Below are 26,929 nucleotides of genomic sequence, written 5' to 3'. Positions count from 1 at the left end.
ACCCGGCCAGTGTGGAATCTTCGGCTTGCCAACGGTGCCCGTGGCGAGCACGATATGGCGCGGGGAGAGCGATACGGCTTCGCCCGCGCGGCTTAGCCTCACTTGCCAGCGAGCGGTGATGTCGGCGAACACAGGCGGGGCGACAATTTCGGTGGAGGTCCAGACAGCGAGCTCTTGCGCGACCGCATAGCCCTCGAAGAAGTCCCCAATCTTCTGCTTCGGGAGGAACTTGGGAAATGTCGTCGGCCAGGGTTGGTACAGCACTGACGAATGTAAGGTCAAAAGCGAAGAGCTATTGCAATTGAAGACACACTATACGAGTGGTAGCCGGTGACGCACCTGACACGGGGGCGGTACCAGGAAAGTCACGGGGAGTGACTTCCGTGATGGGACGCGACGCGCGACGCGTCCAAAGACGCGTCAAGTCAGAGGAGTGAGGTGGAGGCAGTGAGCGGGTGCCGTAGTATCCGCAGTAGTGCCGCAGCGAGAGGGCAAGGCGACGGGCGACACGCGCAGTGTGCGCAGCAGCAACGGGCGAGGCGGTGTTGGCGACGAGCTGGGCGATGCAGGCAACGGGCGGGGCAGTGGCGGAGACGGAGGCGGTGGACCGGCAACGGTTGCCGGCTGCGGATTGATGCCAAGCCCGCCGGCGATCTATAAATTTAGCTCATATGTCAGTAGATAGACAGTGAATCCGTTGTGATTGCACTCACTGGCTGATTATCAAAGGATAAGGCCTCCAGGAAACGACTACGAAACGGCCTGCTTACCAAAGGGTAGGGGCAACCACGAAACGGCCTGATTATCAAAGGATAAGGGCACCCACGACAACGATAACGATAACGATAACGACCCCGCCGATCCGGGGTAACTGTATTAAGAAGCGCCAAGACTTTCGATTGACACCGGACCCGATAACGCCGTCGGTCCGACTTTAATTCAGCACTACCGACTACACTCTCCACGACCCTTGCCGCCGGATTGGACTACTACTATATCAACACTACTCTACAACTCTTGTACCGACTATTACCAGGTTGCAACTATCATATACTTTGATAGGAGCCCCCGAACTTGCGCGCGTCATCATACGGACTGAAGAACATTGTTATTTGATTGGAACTAGCTATTGGTTTGGGTGTTTTGTGTTGTGTTGAGGGTTGTAGCTGAGTCTAGCCCTTCCTCCTTCCCCATCACCCATCACCTGTTCTCATCATCTCCCACCCCACCCTGCGGACGTATTTCGAGCGTTTCATCTGGAGCCCACCGCGAGGGGGTTCATCTGGAAATTATCAACAAGAAATTATATTGTGTTGAACACATATAACCACGACTACAAGACTATCTGCCGCGGATATCGCAAGACAATTGGAACGAGACAAGACACGTGACCGCGCAGAGCGTTGGACAAGATTACGTAACACACAAGACATATTTGGACATACACCACCAAGCACAACACAGACACTTGAGGTTGCTGAAGAAGACTCCTTTGAAATTGAAGAGCACATATTGACTGTGCTGCCCTCAATTGTTGAAGAACCAAACATAGAAGAAGAGCAGGACTTTGAACAAGGATCTGGAGACTATCACCACTGGGAACCATTGATTGGTAACAGGAACACAGCCACTCCTCCCTTAAACATATCAGCATCAACAAGCAACTCACAAGAGGTGGAGCAAAAGGAAAGAGTTGGAGCTTGGGTTGAATTATTGGCATCAGCACTTAGGCCAGACCCAGAGGAGATCCCTGAAGGAACACCAGAGGAGGAGCCTAAACAAGAGGAGCAAGAGCAGGACCTTGGAGAACAAGACTTTGAGCAGGCTTTAGGTCTAGACTATCAGAACCAGGACAACTACCATAATTGGGACAACCAACTGCCATACACAGTACCCATACCTGGTTCACCAAGTTCAAGTTCATCCACATCCTCATCTACTGTTTCATCCAACAACAACAACCAAGTACCAATGGCTGCCAACCAGGCTAGTAATGGGACAAACTCAGCCCCATTCAAAATACCAAGACCATGGGAATCAGGAGTTCCTAGGTTCACATCAGAGGACAAAAATGATTTGATGGATTTCTTTGATCAGGTTGATGATATCATTTTCCTGGGGAAAGTCAAACAGGATCAGGAGAAGAAGACATTGATGACCAGTTACCTTTCCAACAAAAGGAAGGAGGAATGGAGACTCTTGCCAGAGTACATTGATGTGACCAAGACCTATGAGGAGTTCAAGAATGCAATCAAGAAAGTCTATCCTGAAGTGGAAGAGGACAGAATGGGCACATTGAGGGATCTGGAGGAACTATGTGACGAATATTATGGCATCCGTCACACTCAAGAGGGAAAACTTACCCGATTTGGGTTGAAGTACAAGGCCTTGATTAAGAAGCTTCAGGACAACCCTGCTATTATTCTGAACAAGGAGGCTTGCACCAGATACTTGGACACCCTGGAGAGGAGTTTTGCCAAATCTCTGAAGACTGCCATGAATACCAGGAATATTCTCAAGGAAGAATTTGCACCAGCTGCAGGAGCAGTAGTGACTGCAGACAGGAAGGAGGATCCTATCAAGCTGGAGGACCTCATCAAGTTGGCAGAGAGATATGCCAAGACTAGTGGAGGGGATGCTACTTATGATGTCAGCCCACCTGAGATCAAGAGATCAGAGAAATTCCCACGTCAAACTGGAGGAACGTGATGTCAGACTTGATGATCTGGAAGGACAGGTGTCTGGTCTGAGGGATATGGTTGATATTGGGCAGAAGCAGACTCAGTCTTCAATTGAGGAGCTGGTCAAGGCTTTCCAAAATCAGAAGAACTATCCACCACGTGACCGTGACGATCAGGATCAGCGTGACAGGGCACAGAACTCCTATGGACAACAAGACAGGGGATACAACAGTAACAGAAGTTATGGAGGAGGCATGAATAGAGGTGGAATGGGTGGTGGCAACAGTAGTACAAGTTGCTATTACTGTGGAGATACAGACCACTTTGCAAGAGATTGCCCAAGGAAACATCAACATCTGATGAAGGGTTGGATTGTGGTGGAAGATGGCAGACAGAGATTGTCTGATGGCAACATCATTCCAGCAGGACCAACACCAGCAGCACTCAGAGTTGAGGAGTATTGGCAGAGGAAGGGAGCTGCAGGACAACACTACTATGGTGATGGGCCATCAGGCATCAATGATGATGAGTTTGATCTGCTCAGGGATGAGGTTAGGACCATCCATGTCAAGCTCAGTCAGCTTGCAGATAATGGAGGACCCACTTCAAATAATGGGAGATATGCAGCTCAACCTACCTATATGGCACAGAATGCACCAGCACCAGTGGTTTCTCAACAACCACCAGCACAGACTATGGATATGGAGGCACTTGGGAGAATGGTCTTCAACATGATGAATGCACAGAATGGAGCTTCTGAGCAATTTGCACAACAGAAGAAGGCCAAGGGCAGCAGTTCACAAGGATCGGGTTTTTAGAGACCTCGATGAAGGAGGGCCAGCATCATAGGCCACCTGAGAGGGACGATATTGATGAATTAGAGGAAGATGAAGACCCAGAACCACCAAGACCAAGAGCCAAGAAGGCTAGAGTTAGCAAGGAGATGAGGGAACTGCCTTACAAGTTTGTCCAAGTTGGAGGTGGGGCTCGAACTCAGCCACCCAAACCAAGACAACCTGTGCAGGAGGACGAATACGACAACCGCGCTGGGCGCGCTTTCAAGTTGAAGGCACCCATTCAGAGGGAAGGCCTAACAGAGGAGATATTGGGCAGGATCAATGACACAGAGGTCACCATCAAACTTGGTGATTTGTTTGGGCTTAGCAAGGACTTACGCGAGCGTGAGAAAACTCGTCTCACCAGAGTCAGAGAACCAGTAGATGCAGAGGGCATGCCTGGGAGGTCCTTTGCTTCAAACACAGCACAGTTAGTGCCAGAAGAGGAAGAACTCAAGTTGGACAGTGATGCAGTGGAAATGGGAGATTTGCCAGGAGTAGCAGGAGTTTTTATTGTCAACACTGATGTGGATGGCATACCAGCTGGATCTATGGTGGCACAGGACCCTTATCTTCAATATCTTGAAGGATTGGAGGAGGATGAATCACCAAGACAGATCTATGTTGCCAGAGACTCAGAACCACTCAAGGTCACCTACCCACATATCCATGCAAATGGGCCAATTGAATGTGTTTTGGACTCTGGATCACAAATTGTCTCAATGTCATTGGAGACAGCTCAACTATGTGGTCTAATGTGGGACCCCTCAATCAACATATACATGCAGTCAGCAAATGGACAACTGGAGAAATCTATGGGATTGGCAAGGAATGTGATGTTTAGATGGGGAGAACTCAAGCTTTTCCTTCAAGTTCATGTCATAAAAGGACCAGCCTACAAAGTTCTACTGGGCAGACCTTTTGATGTCTTGACCAGGAGTAGGATGGAACATGAGGGAGAACATCAAATCTTGACTGTGACGGACCCCAACACTGGCAGAAATTGGACAGTACCCACTTTTGACAGGACCAAGAATGGACCTGCAGCACACAGGGTCAAGGAGCCTAAACCATCAGATTCTATAGAGACCAACCTAGGGGATTTTCAACAGCCTTCGATGAATTGGCAAGCATGTGCCAAGGAGAAGAAGCCGCGGTCATAATTGGCTTCAATGAAAAGGGAGAAGCAACGATCGATCAGTTATACAGACCCAATGGCGGCAAAATGGATTCAAAGAAAATAGTGGAGTCTTATCTGGCAGCATCCAAGTCAACTGCAAATTGTTTCAAGGAAGATGCAGAGGCAGCAGAATTGTTTGAGAACTATCAACAGCAGAAAGTGGAACATGTGGAGGGAGTTCCATATAAAGTCTTTGCCAATGTGGTTGCTGAACCAGTTGCCAAGTCTGGGAAGAGCTCAAATCAGACAAAAGATGGGGAAACTATGCACACAACCCATAGGATGGATGGTGTTGAGAGGTGCTTCTGCTGTCAATCAATTGATTTCATCAAACCGATCGATGATGTATCAAACCATCAAGAACAGGATGGTGTGGCCTCTGTATTTGCTGGAAAGAAGTACAAGCCAGTAGGACTCAAAGTCAGACCTGTTTACACAGAGCTGCCAGACAGATATAGGATCAAGAGGGAGATCAAGGGTGATCCATTGGCTGGTATGCCACCTTTGAATCCAAAGCCACAAGGATATAGGGAGGGCAAGAGATACACCAAGGAAAGAGCAGAGGATATGGAGAAGAGGCATGCTGATTTCCTTCAACCTGAGGAGCTCAAGATGATGCATGAACTGGTTGGGAATCATGAAGAGGCCTTTGCTTGGACAGATGATGAGAGAGGCAGCTTCAGACATGACTTCTTTCCTCCTGTGGAGTTTCCTTTGGTTGAACATGAGACATGGGTAGAGAGGAGTATCCCAATTCCAAGGGGACAATTGGAGGAGTTTTGCAAGGTCATCAAGAAGAAGATGGATGCAGGAGTGTATGAACCATCAAATGCATCATATAGGAGCAAGTTCTTTGGAGTTATCAAGAAGGATGGGAAGAGTATCAGACTGGTTCATGCTCTAGAACCTCTGAATGCTGTCACTATTGCCCATTCAGGAATACCACCAGCAACAGAGGAACTGGCAAACCATTTTGCAGGGAGAGCATGTGGAGGATGTCTGGACTTGTATTCTGGCTATGATGCTAGGGATATTGCTGAGAGTTCAAGGGACTTTACCACATTCCAGACACCATTTGGAGCCATGAGACTGGTCAAGCTACCTCAAGGATGGACCAACAGTGTTCCAATCTTCCATGATGATGTGACATATATTCTGGAGGATGAGATTCCCCATGTCACCCAGCCCTACATTGATGATGTACCATTGAGAGGACCAGGATCAAGATATGAGCTACCAGATGGGACACCAGAGACAATCCCAGAAAATCCAGGAATCAGGAAATTTGTATGGGAGCACTTCCAAAATTTGAACAGAGTTGTGCAGAGGATGAAATATTGTGGAGGAACATTTTCTGGAGCCAAGTCTATCCTATGTGCAGAAAAGTTCCATGTGGTGGGACATCTGTGTTCATTTGAAGGGAGGACTGCAGACTCAGACAGAGTTGGAGTTATTGCCAGATGGGGACCATTGAAGGATGCCTCTGATGTTAGGAAATTTCTGGGAACTGTGGGAGTACTCAGGATGTTCATCAAGGACTATGCCTTACTGGCCAGGCCTATCCAGAAGCTGGTCAGGCAAGATGTGGAATTTGTTTGGGGAGAGAAACAAGAGAAAGCTATGGACAAGCTGAAGCAAGCTCTGATCAATGCACCAAGTTTGAAGCCACTCAACTATGAATGGGACTCTGACATAGTCATGGCTGTGGACACCTCATGGATGGCTGTAGGTCTTCAGATCTATCAGTGTGATCCCAAGGACCCAAAGAAGCGCTACTATGCCAAGTTTGCATCAATACCTTTGAACAAGAGGGAGGCAGAATTCTCTCAACCAAAGAGGGAGTTATATGGTCTCAAGAGGGCACTGGAAGCTATGAAGTACTGGTTGTTGGGTTGCAGGAGACTGGTCATTGAGACAGATGCCAAGTATATTCAAGGAATGTTGAACAACCCTGGGATGGGTCCAAATGCAACAATCAACAGATGGATTGAGCAGATTCTGATGTTCAAGTTCAAACTCAAGCATGTCAAAGGAGCAACATTTCCTCCTGATGGGTTATCTAGGAGAGAGGCACAGCCAGGAGATGAGATTTGGCCTCCAGACAAGGATGGTTTTGAACCTAGTCAACCACCAGAAGAACATGAAGACTGGGATTATGACATAGATCAACCCCTGGGCTTTGATGACTTCAAATGTGACATTGACACCAGAGGAGGATATGCTCAGGAGTTGGTTGATTTGGCTACATCTGTCAAGGATTTCAGCAAGGAGATTGGTCAAGCACAAGAAGAGAATAGAGCATACAACAATTGTGTTCAGGAGGCATATAAGGCTAAGGGATTGGAAATGCCAGCCTATCTTCAAGCAGATTTGCATGAGGAGAAATTATTGCCAGATGAAATTCTCAAGGAGGAGGAATCTGAGAGGGAGCCATATGATGAAGAACATAGGAGGAAGAGTGTCAAGATTCTGGAAAATAAGTTGGATTTGGTCAAGAAATGGTTGAAGGACCCTTTGAAGAGACCACCAGGAATGGAAGACAGTCGCAAGTACCAGAATTTTGTCAGCCTGGCTTCAAAATTCTTCTTAAGCAAAGAAGGAAAATTCTACAGAAGAGGAGTTAACTCTATGCATCAGCTAGTGGTGGAGAAACCATATAGGATGTATATGATGAGAGCAGCACATGATGCCTTGGGACACAGGGGAGCATATGCAACAAAGTCTCTATTGGAATTGAGATTTTGGTGGCCAGATTTGGAGGGAGATGTAGGGTGGTATATCAAGACCTGCACTCTCTGCCAGAAGAGAAGGCTTAATTTGGTCAGGACACCACCAGTTGTTGCTGCCATTCCAGGAATATTCCAGAGGATTCACACAGATGTGATGTACATGTCTGAAAAGTCACATGGTTGTCATTTTGTGGTAAATGCCAGATGTGCTCTTTCCAGATATGTAGAGGGAAGGGCTATTAGAGAGCAAAATGCCAGGACTATTGGGCTATTTCTGCTGGAAGAAGTCATCTGCAGATGGGGTTGTCCAAAGGAGATTGTCTCTGACAATGGCACTCCATTTGTAGCAGCAATCAAATGGCTGGAGCACAAATATGGAATCAAGGGCATCAAGATTGCACCATACAACTCGCAGGCAAATGGAATTATAGAGAGGGGACACTGGGATTTGAGGCAGTCACTATACAAGGCTACAGGAGGAGATTTGAGCAAGTGGTACTGGTTCTTCCATCAAGTACTATGGGCAGACAGGATCACCATCAGGAGAGGAATGGGTTGCTCACCATACTTTGCTGTTTGTGGAGCACATCCAACACTACCTCTGGATATATCAGAAATCACCTGGTTATCTGAATTTCCTGATGCCATCATCTCAACTGAGGAGTTGATTGGACTAAGGGCAAAAGCACTGGCAAAACATGCCACACATGTAGAAGAGATGAAGGACAGGATGCTCAAGGAGAGAGCTCTATCTGCAAAAGAGTATGCTGAAAAGTACAAAGGGAGCATCAAAGACTACAAATTTGGACCTGGTGACATAGTTCTGGTCAGGAACTCAGAGGATGAGGATTCAACCAGTGCTCGCAACAGAAGTCGTTGGGCAGGACCAGTAGTGGTCATCAGAAGGACCAAAGGTGGAGCATACATTGTGGCAGAACTCAATGGAGCAGTCTGGCAGAAAAAGATAGGAAGATTCAGGGTTATTCCCTTCCATCAACGCCGCAAATTGACCGTGGGAACATCCATTGAAGACCTGGTTGATGCATCAAAAGAGTTACTGGATGAATTGGAGGCAGAACCTGAGCAAGATCTGGAGTATCATGGGCCAGATTTCCAATTTGATGGAATCAAGCTTCGCATCAGCAATGCCGAGCGTGCCGAGGATGCCGGAGGCTTGGGATCACCTCTAACACCATTATCAGACTCTGGTGATGAGCCGTTTGACCAGGATCACGAAGATCAGCTCTCGGAAGAGGAGCCGGACGAAAATGGATTGCGGAGATCAAAAAGACCTCCAAAGCCGAGGGAGAGACAATGGAGCTACTGGTTCTATAATTAAGAACAAAGGATCGTGGCAATTGATGGCAAAACACGACAACGTGACTGTGTAGCGCGGGTTTCGAGCTCGAACTCGCTGGCGGCACAAAATCAAGACAACTTTGTCGGAAATCTCGAATTTCACGCAAACTCTTACAAATCGGGCTATAGAGCGGGGTAAAAATATATATTTTGTGCCCGAAGGCGGAAATACGCAGAGTGGGGGTTTAACGACACATATACGAGTACAGACAACGAACCACGATGCACGAGCGACGACAGCAGATACCAGACGACAACTTACACTATGGTACACGCGGGCGAATCGGGGCACCGCGGTTTTGACAGCGAAACGGAAAGCGACGAGAGCGGGAAAAAGAAATACATTTTGACGCGTGAAGTCGTTGACGCGTTTAGTTGACGGCGCCGGCCAAGCTGTCGAGATCAATCAACATCTGGTGGCAGCCGGGATGGCGCTAGACGGGACGAACAAGTCAGCAACGCTACAAACAGGAAAGAGAGCACGTACCTGGTCCAAAGGGACGGTCGAATACATCGGGACAGCAACGGTGTAACCAACGAGTTGAGAAATGCGCTCGCAGCGGACTGCACGCTCGTGAACCAGGCGGCCAGAGGTCAAATCGCAAATGGCGATGGCAGCAAGCTCGCGGGCGGCCTCCTCTTCGTTCTCGAGGGACAACAGGGCTGTAGTACCGTTCACGTCGACGCGAGGCTCAAAACGATAAGCAACTAAAGGAGAAATGTTAGTAAATGAGAAATGAGGGTAAGCGAGACACGTACTCGGGTACGGTGGCGCTCGCGAGTTGCTCGGCAGGGATAGTTGGCCCAGGGATGGTTGGCACATGTGGCATCGCGTCAACGGCAACCGCGCCAAGAGATGGCTGGCTCATGGGACCGTGAAGACGTGGCGATGGGCCACGAGCGGCCTCCGGAACTTGGTGGATCGACCGCTTGTTGGGACGATGACCCGCGGATGTGTTGCTGTGGTCGCGCGAGTGCGTGCGCCAATCGACCCAGCCAGGATCCTCGCAAGTTGGTGGACGACGTGGAACAGGATACCCGCTAACAGAGGCTGGACGCGCGGGAGCATGTCCGACATAACGAGGGGCGGGCTGAGCGGGCTCGTGCGAGTTGATGGGGACCCAGCGGATGTGATCCTCGTTAGCCACCGGTATGCGAAGATCGTGGTCAGGGTAAAAGTGGTGAAGTCGCTGGCCGGAAGGGGTTGTCGAAGCAGGACCAGAATGAGCAATAGCAGGCAAAGACGAAATAGAATGCTTTTCGTTCGGTTGAGCAGGGGCTGGCGTGGATTCGCGGACGTATTGCCCTTTTGGATTGAAGACGGGGGCGTCGGGCGAGAGAACTAGAAGGAAGGCGGGTTAGTACACGTCAAAACGCGTGAATACGGGCACGCACCACGCGCCGGAGCAACAGAACCAGTCCGAGGAGGAGAAGGAGACTGGTGGTCAACAGCATAGAGCTGTAAACGCGTCAGGACTTGAAGCAAGACAAGAAAATAACCACGCACCATGGCACTTTGAGTACCCGTTGCCACAGGAGCCGGAGGAGCGTCCAGAACTTCGATATCCGAGTCTTCATCGTCGACTTTTGAGGGGTTAGCGATGGAAGCGGAAGAGAAAGTGGGACGTACCATAAGACATGGCCTCGTCTGCGTCGTATTCGGATGTGCTGGGATAGCGAGGTTTCTTGATGGTGAGCTAGAAGGGGATTAGCGAACGGGAAAGACTAGAAGGAAAATTACCTGGTTGTTCTGTCGACGGCGTTCAGCAGTGCGAATAGCAGCGGCGCCGTCTTCTGCACAACGGAGAGTAAAGAGGAGACTGTCGGACAAATGTCGAATGGCCTTATATTCCTTGTGGTCGGGGCCGTCGAATTGAAACCGCATTTCGAAACAAGACCGCCAGATGGTCGTGACGGCCTGCGCAGGCATGGTGCCACCAGTTGGGGTGAGGAATGCAGTAGCGGAAAATTCATCCGCACGATCAAGCTATAATTCAGTAAGCTAGGCAGGGTAGAGTGAATAGGACGACGCACGGCAAACTTAATCGCCTCAAGCTTAAACTCGGACCGCTCCGTGGCGTCGCTAAACCCGTCAAGCAAGATCGTGCGGGCATAGTTTGATAGGCGAGCCGCGGCATCAAGATCGAATATATCCTTTAGCACGCGTTCCTCGTCGACCATAGCGCGCGTATCGACTGGAGATTTGCGTGTCGATTGAGAGGGAAAGATGAATGGTAGCACGAAGGAATATTCCACTGGGGGCAGTGGGTTTTTATTAATTGAAAGGGAAGGGGGCGCACTCAGAACCTATACCTATTTTGGTCAACGCGGGAATTAGAAGACCTCGAATTAATTCAATGCCGAACAAGCCGAGCAGCCATATTGGGCAACTATTACCAAATCGGGAAGGGCGCATCAGGCGCATCAAATTAAATATCCGAAAAATAAAGAAGTACAAAAAGTGGCTACCAGTACAGGGCACTAGGAAAATATGGCAGGAAAAGAAAGGACTGGCTAATTCAGCAGGTTGCAGTACTTCATGGAGTGACTGAGGGAGTCACAGTACTGGCAACGCTTACGCGTCCTGCGGAAGCAAATGTTAATTGAAAGGGAAGAGGGCTAGATGGATACGCACCGAGCTTCCGCAGCACGAGTCACAACAATCTTCGGCTGAAAGCGCCGGGTTCGTGGGCGCAGCACCTTGGTAGAACGTGTCGATGGTCCAGGCAAGGCATTCGCGTTGCCGCTCGAGCCCGCTGGATGCGGGACTCAATGGAGAGAAGCCTCCTGATGGCTGCTTCTTCGCTTGGACCTTGCTGCGGGGTGATTGCGGCTGGACGCGGAGGAGATCGGGTGTGACGAGCTAGAAGCATAGTGAGTCAGTGGGAAGCACGGCGGAGGAGGGTACACGTGCACCCTGCCGTTTCGATTGCCTGCCTGATGGCGACGGTGATGGACAGGGGGATCGAGCACGTTTACGTGGGGCCGCGGAGGAACCCGCTGGAACAGCCTCGAAAGCTGGATTTTGGGTAACAACGGCATCGGTGACTGGATCTGTGCCCAATTAGGCGAAAATATTATGCAAAAATTGAAAAACAATACCGAAGACTTTGAATCGTCCGGGCGGAGTCCACTAAATTGGAGAAGCAATTTGGACACTGGCGAAAGAAGCTCTGAAATACTCACTATTAGAGGTTAAAATTGGTATCAAAATGGGAAAACGGCGTACCGGACGCAGATTTGCCTGAATCAGTGACTATTTCGAGCGCTGGCATATCGGAAGGGGTGCTGGGAGGAGCCGGCGCGGCCTCGGCAGGTGGAGAGCAATGCATGGCATCAGAGCCATGAGAGTTAGGGCCTGACGAAAGTGGTCAGAAACAGGAGAAATTAGAAAGGAGAACAAAATACCTGCCAGTCGGCCAGGCGTGCCGCGTACTCGGCAAGGTCGGCAAGGGCGGCGTCAGGGCGCTCGGCCGGCGGCATCAGAAGAGACTTTGGTGGCGCGTTTGATGCTGCGAGCGGCACGGCGAAGGCGGGAGATGTCGGAACAAAAGACCACGATGTCTGATAAAATGCGCCCAAACGGGCCTCCAATACGAAAAACCGTGACGCGCCATGGCGGTCCGGAGCGCAAACACGCACTCGGCAGCAGACGAATTCTCCACGAATGAGGAAATGGCGTCCTTGAGTTTCAGCTGGACAAATCAGGAAAAGATTACCAAAAGAAGAAAAGCCAGCTAATTACCACTGTGTTGGCTCGCTCCACGAGGAACGTCCCCGATCAACAGGGTCCTGAGGCATGTGCTTCCGGACGTCGAGAAGAATCTGGAGTACAGACTCAAGCTCTGCCGACGAGAGGCGGATAATAGAAGCTGAAGACATTGAATAGAGGAGTTGTTGAATTGAGGAAATGAATGGGCACCGGGCTGAAGATCTGGGATCTACAGATCTCGATTTTATAGTCAAGAAAAATACTACAGTCACTATACGACGGCACCGCCTGGCATGGGCAGTGTAGGGCTATGAAGGTGACGCGTCTGGCTGACGCGCGTTCGGCACGACACGTCGCGGCACGGCAGGGTGACGCGTCAAGGGCTAGATGCCGCGGGTCTAGAACTGGCAAAAATAGCGCATGGCAACCATCACCAAAGAAGATGATATATTCAAAAATAACTACTGGCTATTCCAATTGAGAGCGGGCTAGGGTCAATACGCGCTGCGCGGCAGCCATTCGAATGGAAGGATGGAGGACTCCGGATTCCTCAGAAAGATGAATGAACTGCCCGAGGAAGGAGGGCTTGTGGCACGAGTCGATGAAGGCCTGATACCCGGAGGCCACGAGGCCTTCTGTGGCGCTTGATGTGACCTATGGCGGGTCAGTGACAGAAAAACGTAATAGAAAACGCGCACTTGGAAGCGCTCGATGGCCCCTTGGACCACACGGTTAACACGACGAGAAGCATGCTCGAGGCCTTCTGTGGCGCTTGATGTGACCTATGGCGGGTCAGTGACAGAAAAACGTAATAGAAAACGCGCCTAAGCGCTCGATGGCCCCTTGGACCACCCGGTTAACACGACGAAGGCATGCTCGTAATCCGAGTCTAGGAAGAATGAGCGAGTAAGCAGAGGAAGGGGACTGAACGCACCAACGTCTTCAGGGTCCACGCTACCATCGGCAAGACGGCTTGCCAAATCGAAGCGGATATCATCCAGTTCCGCGTTGCGGAAGCTATTGAGCGAGGCCACGAGGGTGATGGGATCGGTGAAGCAACATGAGTCATCACCAGCAGCAGCGCAAGGGCCACAGATGACGCCCATGAAGCGGAACGAGCAAGGGAGCTCCCGCTCGATGCAATTAGCACAGTTGATGAGACCCTAGAGGAGGGTTTGACGCGTCGAAAACAGTGAGAAACGCGTAGGCGCACCTGTTGACGGTGTGTGACTGCTCGGGTCACATCGGCGGCCATCACCGGGTAGGGTTGAGGGCTGACCTGGGAGAACGTGGCCCGGCCTTTGGAATCAATAGAGACGCCCAGGTGATCAGAAATCGTCGAAGGCTTCCACGCCACGGATGCTGCCGCAGTAATGAAGGTGCGAGCGCCGTCGGAGGAAGACGTATCTCCAGAGATACTGTCTGGGATAATCGAGTGGTTGGCGCGCAGGCGGACTTCAGAGAAGCTGCGTGAGGCGGGCATCTGAAACACAGAAAAACAAAGGAATATGGACTCAATTAGAGCTTAAAATACCAGCTCGCAACGAGGCAGCGGACTCATACAGAAGTGATAGAAGCGGACCAGCCGGCAGAACACGTATATTAATTGCCGATCAAGTCAGCAAGATTACATACACAATTTCTAGTCAACAGTACGGTTATGAAGGACGAGCGTGAGGACGCGCTCGAGATGGGACGAGCGGTTTGGCAACTGGGCCAGGTCGCTGTAGCCGTCTAGGGCAAGGTTGTGGAAAGCTTGAGTTGCAATCTGGGTGAAGTTAGAGCAAGGGATAAGGAGAAATGAGCACGCACCTCGAACATTCCCATGGTCCCTTGGACGGCCCGGTCGACCTGCTCAATCGCGTGATTGAAGCAAATGGCTAAGGGAACAAAGTTAGCTTGGGGCAGAACGAAGGAGAAGACGCACCTAATTGGGTTGGATCGCTGATCTGATGCGACAATTCCCCACAAACCTCGGTAATCTCTTCAGTACGCCAGTCGCGGAGGGCAGCCATGAAGAGGACGGGGTTGACGTATGAACAATCGTTATGGGCGGCGAGGAGGCAATTGGCGCAAGGGCACCAAAGGAGCGGAAACGGCAAGGGAGCTCGTGTACGATGCAATAAGCGCATTTGCCGAGATACTACCAAAAATGGTTAGGAGGAGGAATATACAGCAAAAATGGCTCACAGCGGGACGCCAGCGGATAGCGTAGGACTTCGTTGGAAGTAACGGGGGCAGGGTGCTCGTGGACACGAGGGAATTCGGTCTCGCCGTGAGGACCAGTGGAGACCTCCAGTAGTGCGGGAGGGGATGGGATACAGAAGTCGGGGAAGCGGGGAGTAATCGTTCCGATGAGAGGGAAACGCGGATCAACCGCAAAGTCGGAAGAATCGAAGTAGGCGGGGTAGGACATGTGGTGGATTGAATGAGATCGTCGCCAAGCAGACGGCACCATTTATAGTACCGGTCCGGCATAGCCACGCTGAGTGAGGACACTCAGGATTTTTCATTGGGGGACATGACGCACCTGACACGGGGGCGGTACCAGGAAAGTCACGGGGAGTGACTTCCGTGATGGGACGCGACGCGCGACGCGTCCAAAGACGCGTCAAGTCAGAGGAGTGAGGTGGAGGCAGTGAGCGGGTGCCGTAGTATCCGCAGTAGTGCCGCAGCGAGAGGGCAAGGCGACGGGCGATACGCGCAGTAATGCGCAGCAGCAACGGGCGAGGCGGTGTTGGCGACGAGCTGGGCGATGCAGGCAACGGGCGGGGCAGTGGCGGAGACGGAGGCGGTGGACCGGCAACGGTTGCCGGCTGCGGATTGATGCCAAGCCCGCCGGCGATCTATAAATTTAGCTCATATGTCAGTAGATAGACAGTGAATCCGTTGTGATTGCACTCACTGGCTGATTATCAAAGGATAAGGCCTCCGCGAAACGACTACGAAACGGCCTGCTTACCAAAGGGTAGGGGCAACCACGAAACGGCCTGATTATCAAAGGATAAGGGCACCCACGACAACGATAACGATAACGATAACGACCCCGCCGATCCGGGGTAACTGTATTAAGAAGCGCCAAGACTTTCGATTGACACCGGACCCGATAACGCCGTCGGTCCGACTTTAATTCAGCACTACCGACTACACTCTCACGACCCTTGCCGCCGCGCGGATTGGACTACTACTATATCAACACTACTCTACAACTCTTGTACCGACTATTACCAGGTTGCAACTATCATATACTTTGATAGGAGCCCCCGAACTTGCGCGCGTCATCATACGGACTGAAGAACATTGTTATTTGATTGGAACTAGCTATTGGTTTGGGTGTTTTGTGTTGTGTTGAGGGTTGTAGCTGAGTCTAGCCCTTCCTCCTTCCCCATCACCCATCACCTGTTCTCATCATCTCCCACCCCACCCTGCGGACGTATTTCGAGCGTTTCACCGGGAGTGTGGAGGGAAAGATTGGGGTAGCTAAGGACATATGAGAAACACAAGTAGAAAAGAACTATCACACACCGATTGCGCCAAACATCGCCCACTTTCTCCGTCTTCTCGATGACCAGAGTACGAATACCCATCCTCCCAAAACGCGCGGCACACGTCAACCCCGCCTGTCCAGCGCCCACTTGGTTTGTCAGCCTCATTTTTCCGAAGAAGAATATGAGGGCACACCGATGAGCACCGTGGGGTCCCGCTCGATCTCCGCAACGCGCCTTTTCATGCGCCTCCTGCCATGTCTCCTCCCGGTACGCCTCCTGCGGCGCGCGCTCCTCGTGCCCAACCAGTTCCTCCATGTTCATAAACAGCGTATGTGCCCGCCACACCCCGTCTTCTGCATCGCGAATAAGCCGGAAACAGGCTCGCCCGATGGCGCTGGGCGACGAGAGTGCGAATGCAAATACGCCGGACACGCCTTCGCCGCCGTTGGGCAGCGCGAATACGGCGGGTGGGCCGATACTTGAGGTCGTAAGCAGCGCCATGTCGTGTACCCCAGCATTCGTGAAGCGGGCATTCTCGGTCAGAAATGCGGCGATGGTGGGACGGCTTGAAATGGTGCGTAGGTCCCACGAAAAACAGAGGAAGTCTTTGAGCGGATGAGTGGTGAAAAAGTATCGAAGACCAGGAAACGCACCTCGTAACCAGCCACCCGTGAAATAAAATTAGCTTATCTTAAGTTCTACTGCTTCCAGCAAATTGCAACTTAACTTTTGGCCCGTAACTTAAGTTCCAGGCTCACCTCTCTCATTCTGCTATATACACAGATGACTAGTTGCAGAACTTAAGTTTCCAGGCTAGGAACTTCAGTCAATTACCACTTAAGTTTGAACATAACACTCAAGTTTAACTTAAGTTTTAACTACAAATGCTCTAAATATATACTAAAAATCTTTATATGCACGGTGTATGCCCTGAGAAAAACATCAGTAGAGTGACTATCTTTGAAGGATAGTTCATACCATATCATCCTCTCCATTATTTTAGCTAAGAATGCTCTAAATGTATACTAAAAATCCTTATATGCACGGTGTATGCCCTGAGGAAACATTAGCAGAGTGACTATATTTGAAGGATAGTTCATACCATATCATCCATCCACTTGAAGACCACTTCACGCCAGTGATCAATGCGTGAAACCAAGTCATCAAAGCTTGTGGCACAGACCCAGTCATGATGGGCACCCAAGTCAGCATTGCGGAATGTTGCGCGGGCATTGTGCTGTAGCCGCTTGGACATAGCTGCCTGCATTCGGGCAAATGAAACTGCACCTGACATCCCCCCATCACGTGCTTCTGCATGTTCTGCCAAGCCATCCCAGACAGCAGCATCCCGACCAAACCGCTCAATAACACGCCATAGCTCAGCATGTTTCCGCTCATACTGTTCTAGCCAGCGGTACATTTCCGCTTCTGCTCGAAGATATTGCACACGGTCCGCTATTCAAAGTTAAATTTGGATGTCTCTGAAGTCTGAAGCGCACCTTCTTGCTTATATTCTGCAAGCTTTGAACCATCACCCATCCTTCCCTTCACCCATCCATCCATCCATATCCACCCATCACCCTTTTTTCCCTTTTTCTTCTTCTTCTTCTGTCTCCTTTTGCTGGGTGCCTGATCAGTGCCTGTACCATCAGAATCACATGGTGTATCAGACATGTCTTCCTCGCTGCTGTCGGCAGGCATAATATCTTTTACCCGTTTAGCTGGGCGGGGTGATTTATGGAACCCTGGAATCATCTTCAGTACTTGAGTTCAACAAGGAATTGTACACTGACCTGATCGCTTGAGAGACTGTGTTCCAGTAAGCAACTGTGGCTCATCATCTGAGTCCCCCCCTGCAGCCAACACCTGTTGCCCAATTATGGGTACCAAGGGCTTTGTGCCACTCTGAAGATACCATGCTGTCCCATCGAATAGTCGTGAGTCGCCTTTAGCACGATGTAAATGAGTTTCTTTGCGTCGGGTATCGCGTCGAGTCAAAGGTGGGAAGGGCTTGTCAGAATCCCGCTTGATATGGCCCAGACTGACTAAGGCCTCACGTGCACAATTATATATGCCGATTTCGTGGTCCTTGACGAGATTTCCTTTTTGCTCATTTCGTTGTGAGCGAGTCATGCCACCCTGCCCCCGGTAATCAAGCTCACGTGCTTTTTTAGTTGCCGAGAGTGCTAGTGATGCCGCCTGAACAGCGAGAATGCCATTCTCTGCCTGACTGCACCGCAGCTTAATCTCTGTGTTGCGCAACATGATATCTTGGGGGTCAGTTGAGAACTCGGAACGCTGTCGATGCTTGATTCGCCATGAAGGAAGCTGAACAGCCGTCAACTCTGGTTCATCCACGTCAAGTGCGCTAAGCTGCAGACGGGGATAAACCCTCAGCTGTTGTTCCCGAAATTGCTTGAGTGACCGCGGTACCCTCCAGCAGCTGTCGAAACAGGGTACTGTCATCATTCATGACATCCCGCACAGCCCCAGTGATCGGTTTGTCCCACCCCGCGAAAAACTGCGCGCCAATGCGCTTGTGGAGCTCGCTTTGGCGCAAGGCGTAGGCCTGAAGCCCAGACTTCAATTCCACCGTCAGCTCCTCGTCATCCCGACCCGATGCGCGCCTCTGCCATTGCTCCTGTTCCCACCGGAGTGATCGGAGCACTCGCTTCATCTCCTCCCGAAGTAAGCCGATTTCCTCCCGCCATCGCTCTCGCCTTGCCTTGGCCTTCGACCAGTCGACGCGAACAGCTGAGACATCATCAATATTTATGTCTGTAGAACATAACACTCACAGTCGTGAAGTTCCCCCGCTCCAGCGCCCGCGCCAGCTGACCATATCCAGGAAACCTTTCCTTGGATAGCAGTGGTTGTGGGCTCATTGCGAGACGCCCGTGTTGAATCAGCCGAAGCCAAGTGCTTCATCGAGACCACATCATTCTCGACTCCCGGTCGATGATTAACGTCTCCAGGCTCAAGTTTCCGGAACTGGGGAGCGTATGAAGCACCTTTGAGTGCAACGAGAGCGGCCTGGGCGTCGCGATACTTTGCTGCCTTTCGCTCTACTTGTTGTCCGATACGGCTGATGAGGGTCGCAGAGCGTGTTGAGCTCTTCTGCCCGACTGCATTTGCGTTGCGCCAGTAGATGACGTGAGCTTGGGTGTGTAAGCTGCCACGTAGCGCCGCCAAGGCATCGGCGCATTGGCCAAGCCAGAGCTTGGCCTCGGCGTTAGTTGCCGCACGGAGACACGCTTGCTTCCGTTGCTCAGCCGTCAGCTGCGAAGGGAGGTACAGCCTGATGTTTTCGGCGTTGACGGTTCCTTCCTCCTTCGCCGCTGCACGAGCTTCGTCTTGCGCACGAATCTCCTCAACGCCCGGGCATGTATGTCAACTGACGACGTGCGAAGGTCTTGTATTTGTTGAACAGTGAAAAGCGCGACTCCTGAATTTGGCTGGAGCGATTGGCGGTAAGTAGCGTGGTATTTTTGGTATCGGCAATGATTTTCCGCCTGATGATGGTCAGCGGATCAGCTGATGTGATTGGGTCGTAGACCAACTGAGATTCTTCCAACTGTAGTCCAGCCTCTATAAATGCTGCTGCTGTCATCGTCCCCTCCAGGAGGGGCACATTACCGGCTCGGGCATCAGCCAACTCCGCAGCCTTGAGCTCGTTGAGAATATCTTTCTGGGATGGTCCAGCTGTCCAGAGTTGAGAGTTGCATGCAAAACGGTTGATTTCTTGGCATACCTTGTTGCCCGCCTTCAATGACATAAGGATTTGGCTGGGCATCATCGCGTTTCCATGCGTCGAGTTTAGCTTGCCAAGCCTTTCGGGTCTCGGGACTGATATTGCCGTCGATTTCGCGAAACTCCTCATCCTGTTTGCTTGACTCCGCGATAGCGACGATGAGAGTTTCCGAGCAAGTGTACTTCCTGAGAGGCGTTAAAGCCTTTTGCCTGAATAAGGACTACTGGACTCACCTTGTCCAATGTTCTTCTCGAAATTGACGTGATCAATCTTATCTTCAATCGCATCGTGCCGTGATCCTTCGCCCATCTCTTTCGTTGACCAACCGACCGGATTAAGGATTGACCAGGTCCTTTCAATCCCCTCGCCATCTGTTTTCCCGACACCCACCGCATAGCGTAATGAATTTGCTACTTGACATGTGATTTCGTGGGCTGATGCGTGCCAGACGGGGAGGGCGTATTGGATTTCGAAGTCGTCGAGGTCAGTTGTAAGGAGGCCACTATCCTTGAGACGACGTGCGCGAAGCGGCAGGAGTACTTTCCACTGGCACGCGATGTCATATGAAAAGAGAACAGACTGCGCAGTTTCATTCTCCAGCGTGGCCAACGCGATGAAGTCCATATTTGCGAATCTATTATTTGTCAGTGTCATTGACAGTCAACTGCAGATCACCTTTCTCCTTTCTGCAGATCTCCGAGGCCTTGGCGGCGGACTAGCCCATGCCGGGCGCATACGCACCCACCAACACCTGAAACACGGAGGCCCGTCGTCAAGCGCGTGTCTTTCTGTAGTAATGCTGCAAACGCAACGCAAGAGCTTATCTGTGCAGCGGTTAGCAACGAAGCCCAGCACATACTTGTAACATACGTCTTTCTCCTTCACATATGTCTTCAGATGACTCTTGTATCCATCCGACTGCACGAAATACCCTTGGCCCCGTGTAAGAGAGGGGTCAGAATGCTCATTCGCCCGCAGTCGGTTTTTGAGACGGAAATTGGCATCAAGGGCCAATATAAGCTTATAAAGATACCTGAAAGCGTGCGTCAATGAGGCTGAGCATCACATTAGATTGTGCACATACGCATCTTTCTTCCGCACATTTCTCCACCCTGTTGGTAAATTGCGCTTATCGTCCGGGCACGCCCAGCAGACAACCGCCAGCCCACCAACTGCCGTTAATTGAAGGCCATTGGTTTCGTGTCCTCGCCCCATACGCTTTGCTCGAATCAAATATGCGTGTTGACGGGTCATTCGCAGCAAGGCCTTGTAACGATCCTGAAATTATATAAGCAACTGGAAAGCGAGACGAACTCCTCGCACCGGTGTCTTCCCGACATTCGCCGCATCTGTCAACCGTTCCATGACCCCCATGTAGTCGTGCGCATTGATATTCCCGACGACGTTGAGGAGGCGGAATAGCTCTAAGGCCTCCAGCGTTGCACAAGTCGCAGGTTGGACGGTTGTTGCCGGATACCAGCCATAGGCCAATAGTTGCTGGACTGGGTCGCTTCGTTGTTGACCGAGCTCGCATGCGCAAAGGCGTACAGTCAATGAGAAGACGCCATTGGTGTGGATTACGACCATACTCCTCGGAGCGCTTGGATTGCGGCACGGTAAGCCGTCATGCCCTAATTGCACCTCCAGACCCAGACCGTTCTGCGCAATGGGACGGTGCAACAATGCATCGTCCCAGAACTTGCCATTCCATCGCTGTCAGTTGTCAGTTCACGGCCTCGCAAGAGTATACCGACGCACCATAACACGGTGCAAAGGTGTGAGCCTATGTCTTTCCAAAACACAAGTTTGGCACTGTGCGTATGCCCCACAACTGTTGCATCGGAACAAACGGTCGTCGTCTTTACTGCACAGTGAGCAATGATGCTTTGTGAGCCCCTCACGCCGGAGAAGCTCGTCGAGGAAGACCGAGGCTTCTGGAAGCCAGACTGACATCGGATCGTCCTTGGAGAAAACAAAATGAGCTTGTATATACGATGGAGCGAAGAAATAAATACCGAGCTCTGATAGTATGGCCGTTTCTCTTTATTACCCAACAGCTCGACATCTGGGGCCATCTCATAGGACGAGACAGTATCCGCAATGGCGCGGGCGGTTTGGATATCTCCCGCGTTAACCGGTGTCCATCCTTCTAGCCGTTCGTCGACTTCAGCCAGCTCTGTTATGCGATGCCGTTTGACAGGCTGTGGATTGTGGAGGTGGGCAATGACACGTGTTCCGTCCGCCGAGATATGGATGTGCTCGTCACCAATGGTCTGGGAGTCACCGCCATCGCCAATATCTGCAAGCGCATCAAGCTTAGACCGACGGCCCATGAGTATCTGTGACGAGCAGAGCCGTCTGAGTCGTTGGGATGTCACGGTGATAGGTTTGCGCCTCGGCCAAGGGTGGCCCGAAGACCCGGACCATAAGTCCAGTAGTTGTCAGTGGTCGTGCTTGGCAGGATGAAAAACTGACGTCAATGTCGGTCACATCGGTCACATCGGATCACTGGGTGACGTGGCCGCGTTCTTTCGTCTAATGCTGCACACTCACGACACAATTCTCGTATTCCAAGACCGGTAAGCTCTCACAAAGGTCAGCTATTCTTACTCACGAGGGTCTTCAAGGTCTTTCGACTCCCTGCATCTAGCGACAAACACGTGGCTAGGTACTTTGCGTCAGCTGGCTTGGGCTTGGCTGCAGATCCTAGATTTGCAGCATGTTGTGGCCTGTTGTCGCACAAGGGTGAAGATCACTCCCTCTATCTTGCTTGCTAATGTCCACTGCTTCGCCGCCCATCGTCAACGAGCTTGACAGCGACAGCGACTCACTTTCGTCTCTGGCATCTGATGCCTCTGGGGAAACAGAGTACTCTGGGCACTCTGGGGTGCGTGTTCCATTGCTCTTCCCTACCAAAGTTGATGGGGCGTTAAGGACTTTTTGTCCGGTGGGACTCTCATAGCTCTCCCTCCTTCATGACGCCCCCACGTGATAGGTCGCCTGTTCGATCCCCGCTAAAAAAAAACATTTTTAAATCATTTTCCAGGCCAAAGAAGGGCGGGATCAGCATGTGTCCAGCCGATTTGAAACCTTAGCATGTTATTGATGTATCAATGGTCAATAGCGTAGTTTCTGAGTATTTCTTGTCGCTTGTTCGACACCCGCTTAATGTTCTTTTTAATCTTTTGTTTTTCTCGACGCCCTCACGTGTCTCTCACGTGCGCGTCAGTCACGCGTCACATTTTGTTTATTCCCCGCCATGTCCGACTCATCCGACGACGAAAACACGCCGCCCGGCACTCACCAATGTACTGGCACCAATTGCCGCCTTCCTGCTGCACCTGGCAAGAAGAAATGCCCACGCTGTCTCGAGCAAGGGAGGGCGGCGGCGAAGAAGTACCGCCAGAAGAGGAAGGCCAAAGATGGCAGCGGACCTGCTCCGAAGAAGCAGAAGCGTGATGGGCTGAACCCGACTGACGCGTCCAACATACCCAACAGCCACGCACGACATAGCTCTGATCTGGAGTCGTCTGACGAAGGATCTGACACGGATTCTTCTTCCTATGAGGCAAGTACAATCTCATCGCATGATTTCCGTTGTGAACAGTGGATTAGATATTCCAATCACCCGAGGAACTATTCCTAGCACTGCGGAGACGCGTCAAAGACGACACATTTGACCTGCATTTCAAAGCCCAGGCAACACTCGCAGTCGACCCACAGTTTGACGCGCGTGAACGCGTGAAAACGACCGCCGTCGACGTCTGGAAAGCCTCGGGGTTCCATTTCACGTGAGTCCGCCAATTTATGGGGTCGGTATTGCAAGGTAATCATTGATTTCAGTGTTCACCGGCACCGTGCACTGAAGACAGGCCATTCCACGACTTATTGGTGCTCACAGGATGCCGCAAGAAAGAAGGACGCAAAGCCCTCGGCCAAACCCGGTGCGAAACATCGCGAAACACCGGGCATGGATCGCTTCCCATGCAAGAGTCGTCTCACAATTGCATGCCGCACCGCAGGCGTTGGCGCAAATGGCAAACCAACGCTATTCATCAATTTCAAACACGCGATGCGACACATTGTGTACCGGGATACATCAATGCCGGCGGCAGCAATCGCCATGATTCGTGACGCCGACGACAGCCTGACTCCCGCGGAACTCGCCGTCAAGGTCATAGCCAAGTTCAAGGATGTCTCCCGAGCGCAGGTCAACAATATCTGGCGCCAAAAAATGGAGGCATTCTATAAGCGGGACGATAATCAGCTCAAATCTGCGCGGCTACTACTGAGTGAGCTTGCGCACCTTGGCGTTGACGTGCTGGAGCCTGTGGGAGTACCCCCGGATGTCGAAATTCTGGCTTGGGGTATGAGGAAAATCGCCCAGCCACTGCGTGATACTGTCCAGGAGATTGCTATGGACGCGACATGTAAGTAACACAACTATAGGTATACATCTCTCTGACCAGCATCAGATAACACGAATTCACGCAATCTTGAGCTCTACGCCGTCATGGGAGAGCTCGATAACGCGGGGTTTCCCGTTGGCATATTGCTTGATGTCGACTGCGACGTCTATCAGCCAGGGCAAACGAAAGAACACTCTTGCCGCATTTCTGTCATGCGTCAAAGCACAATATGGGATTCAGCCCAAATTCACCCATGTCGACAAGGACCTCGGCGAGATTGCGGCTCTCAAGCTTGTCTGGCCACAGGCGAAGACGTCCATTTGCTGGTGGCATGTCAATGACGCGGTCGGCAAGCGTATTCGGATGACAAAGCTGGCGACAACCAAGTACAAGCCACAGCGTGCCCGCGAAGAGTTTAGCTTTATCGACCCTAATTTTGCGCCAGCTGGAAAGCCGGACAAGGAAGAATATGAGGGTGGACGTCCGGAGGATGTGTCTGAAGATGAAGATGAGCCTGAGTTACCCACACCAACACACAATCCATCGCGACTCACCGTTCGGCTTCCCATCCGTCAGCCATCACCACCGAGGCGTCTCGATGCTAGCGGCATTCCGGTCATCCGGATTCAACCTGGGCCATTCATCTACGACTCGTCAGACGACAGCTCAGACGCTGCAATCGAGACCGACGATGAAGATGACACATCCGAGTCAGAGGTGACGCAACTGCTCGGGAAGCGCAAACGAAAGTCGCCCAAGCGCCTGTTTTGTCCACCAGAGCAGCAGGCGCCGCTCATTGAGATGATGAAGCAGCACTCGCATGCCCACCCGCTGATTCCTGGCTTCTGTCATCCAAGGGCAGACGGGATCCGTTACTGGGCTGTCAAGCAGATGTACGACTTCTGCGTAGCCCATGATCTTCGAGAGGCGTGGGCATACCTGTGGGGAAACTGGTATCGTTCCGGCCGGTGGGAGATCTGGGTACGCTCCGCACATCCAATGATCCCTCGTCTACGGACAACAATGATCTGCGAAAGCCAGTAAGTCCCTTCGGTAGCTGCCAATTAACGCGGCAAGCTCACTTGATATAGTTGGCGCAAGTTAAAGCAAGAGTACCTCCACGAATTTCACTGCCCACGACTTGATCTCCTGGTCTGGGTCCTTGTGACAAAACTCTGTCCACCTTACTACGACAAACTAGTCAAGTTCACAACATACCTCGGACGAACGCGAATTTCGGAGCTGCCATCCTGGCGGGGGACGCTGCTCAGTGTATGGCGCAAACTTGAGGGACGCGACGTCTCCGACCGTGTGCAGGATGGCTATCGCCCGGATGTCAGGCGCTGGGTCTGCTCCTGCCCCTCCTATGCGACGAGCAGATTCCTCATCTGCAAGCACCTGATTCGGCTCGTCAAACGTGTCTCAACACGATTCTTCCGGGAGGTTCAACGACAGCGGACCACGCCATTCTGGCAGCACCCGGACTTGGTGCCTGTTGATGGAGACGGACAAACACCGGATGTTACACAGGAGGAAGGCCCGCGCGATTGGGGAAGTGCCCGATGACGAGGATGATGAAGGTCCACTCGGCGCCGGCCCATATGCCGAGACCGAGGCCGATCGCGAGTTTGAAGCATCTGCCGCCACCTTTGAAGCCGAATTTGACGACGAGATCGCCCTCTTGGAGAGCTTTGTGGCGGGACTCAAGCACCAGCGGCAGTTTCGGGACCCCAAGATGTTAGAGGTGTTGCGCAAGAAGGGCGGCGGTATGATGCGGCTAGCAGAGGTATGCTTGGCAAAGGAGGCCTCGGCACAGAACAATCGACGTCGGGCAGTGCGGACATGGGACCCCGACTTTGCAGATGCAATGTATTACCGGCCTCGACCACGCGAAGCCGAATCCACGACGTAGAAGCACAGCGTAGATATATTATATAATAAGTAAATGAAAAGTCTCCCTGGGTGTTCGAACGGGCGGCCCGGGATGTCACGTGGAGCGTCATGAAGGAGGGAGAGCTAAGGATTTCGTCCGGTGGATTCATTGTCGCCGTCTATGCCTGGGACAAGACCGAACCGCGCTTCGACACCGTGAGGTACTCGCGGGAGACGGTGTGGCACACGATTGCCCAGATCGACTTCCTCGTCTTCGATAATCCTCCAGGGTGGTGCGACGCCTGTAATGATCAAGATCATTACTATGCAAGTACAGTCGACGACAATGTTTGCTACGCAATTCTCTCGGAGTGCCCTCACGAGCCACAGGACGACTATCTGACTGCCGTCCGCCCCCCCAACCGCGCCATCGAAAAGCTGCTACGCGATGCCGGAAACGCAACAGAAGGATTGCGCACCTGTCGGGGTAACATTGTGGTCGTAAAACAGCAGCGTTTCCCCGACAGCGTCCCGCCTCTCGAACGGGCTATGCTCGACATCGTTCCCGCCGACCATTCCTCGATTGCGGAGAGGCTCGTGGATCATATCCGGATTCTGCATGCCCTGCCCGAGGGAGAGCTGCATCTCGTCAACCCCAACGCCGCCGTAACCTCTCCTGCTGGTGGCCTTCAGCGGGGCGAATCGAGGGGCGAATCGAACACGGCGCTGGACGCCTCGGCACTTCCGCAAGAGGGGGGGAGTCGCCATATGGCCGTTACGTACGATGTTTCTTGTCAGTGGTCCACAAATCGCCGTCGTACTCGTCCAGAATAGGATTTTTTGCTGCGCCAATGTGTTTGATCCTGAGATATGATATGGCGATCTTGCCTGATCAATCGATCAGGCATCACT

General features: G+C 51.7%; 2 protein-coding genes across 2 annotated transcripts; one reads left to right on the top strand and one right to left on the bottom strand.

The window, feature by feature from the left end:
- Positions 1-15,113: 15,113 nt before the first annotated feature.
- On the bottom strand, positions 15,114-22,069 carry MIND_00387500 (CxC2 domain-containing protein; the record flags this gene model as incomplete). Its single annotated transcript, XM_037360706.1, has 18 exons — positions 15,114-15,313; positions 16,046-16,131; positions 16,179-16,590; positions 17,031-17,040; positions 17,088-17,440; positions 17,485-17,730; positions 17,779-18,358; positions 18,411-18,739; positions 18,784-19,338; positions 19,385-19,687; positions 19,737-19,921; positions 19,966-20,370; positions 20,412-20,560; positions 20,607-20,769; positions 20,821-21,014; positions 21,060-21,449; positions 21,495-21,698; positions 21,752-22,069. The coding sequence occupies 18 exons, from the start codon at positions 22,067-22,069 to the stop codon at positions 15,114-15,116; spliced, it is 5,082 nt and encodes a 1,693-aa protein (XP_037223591.1).
- Positions 22,070-22,995: 926 nt separating this feature from the next.
- Positions 22,996-26,057, top strand: MIND_00387400 (SWIM-type domain-containing protein; the record flags this gene model as incomplete). Its single annotated transcript, XM_037360705.1, has 7 exons — positions 22,996-23,335; positions 23,383-23,527; positions 23,580-24,166; positions 24,212-24,272; positions 24,319-25,185; positions 25,237-25,633; positions 25,683-26,057. The coding sequence occupies 7 exons, from the start codon at positions 22,996-22,998 to the stop codon at positions 26,055-26,057; spliced, it is 2,772 nt and encodes a 923-aa protein (XP_037223590.1).
- Positions 26,058-26,929: the final 872 nt, after the last annotated feature.

Source organism: Mycena indigotica, assembly GCF_014461135.1.
Source record: "Mycena indigotica strain 171206Taipei chromosome Unknown Mind.scaff0003, whole genome shotgun sequence".
Lineage (NCBI taxonomy): Eukaryota > Fungi > Basidiomycota > Agaricomycetes > Agaricales > Mycenaceae > Mycena > Mycena indigotica.
The sequence above is the reverse complement of the archived record's forward strand: the minus strand, read 5'-3'. Positions and strand labels throughout refer to the sequence as shown.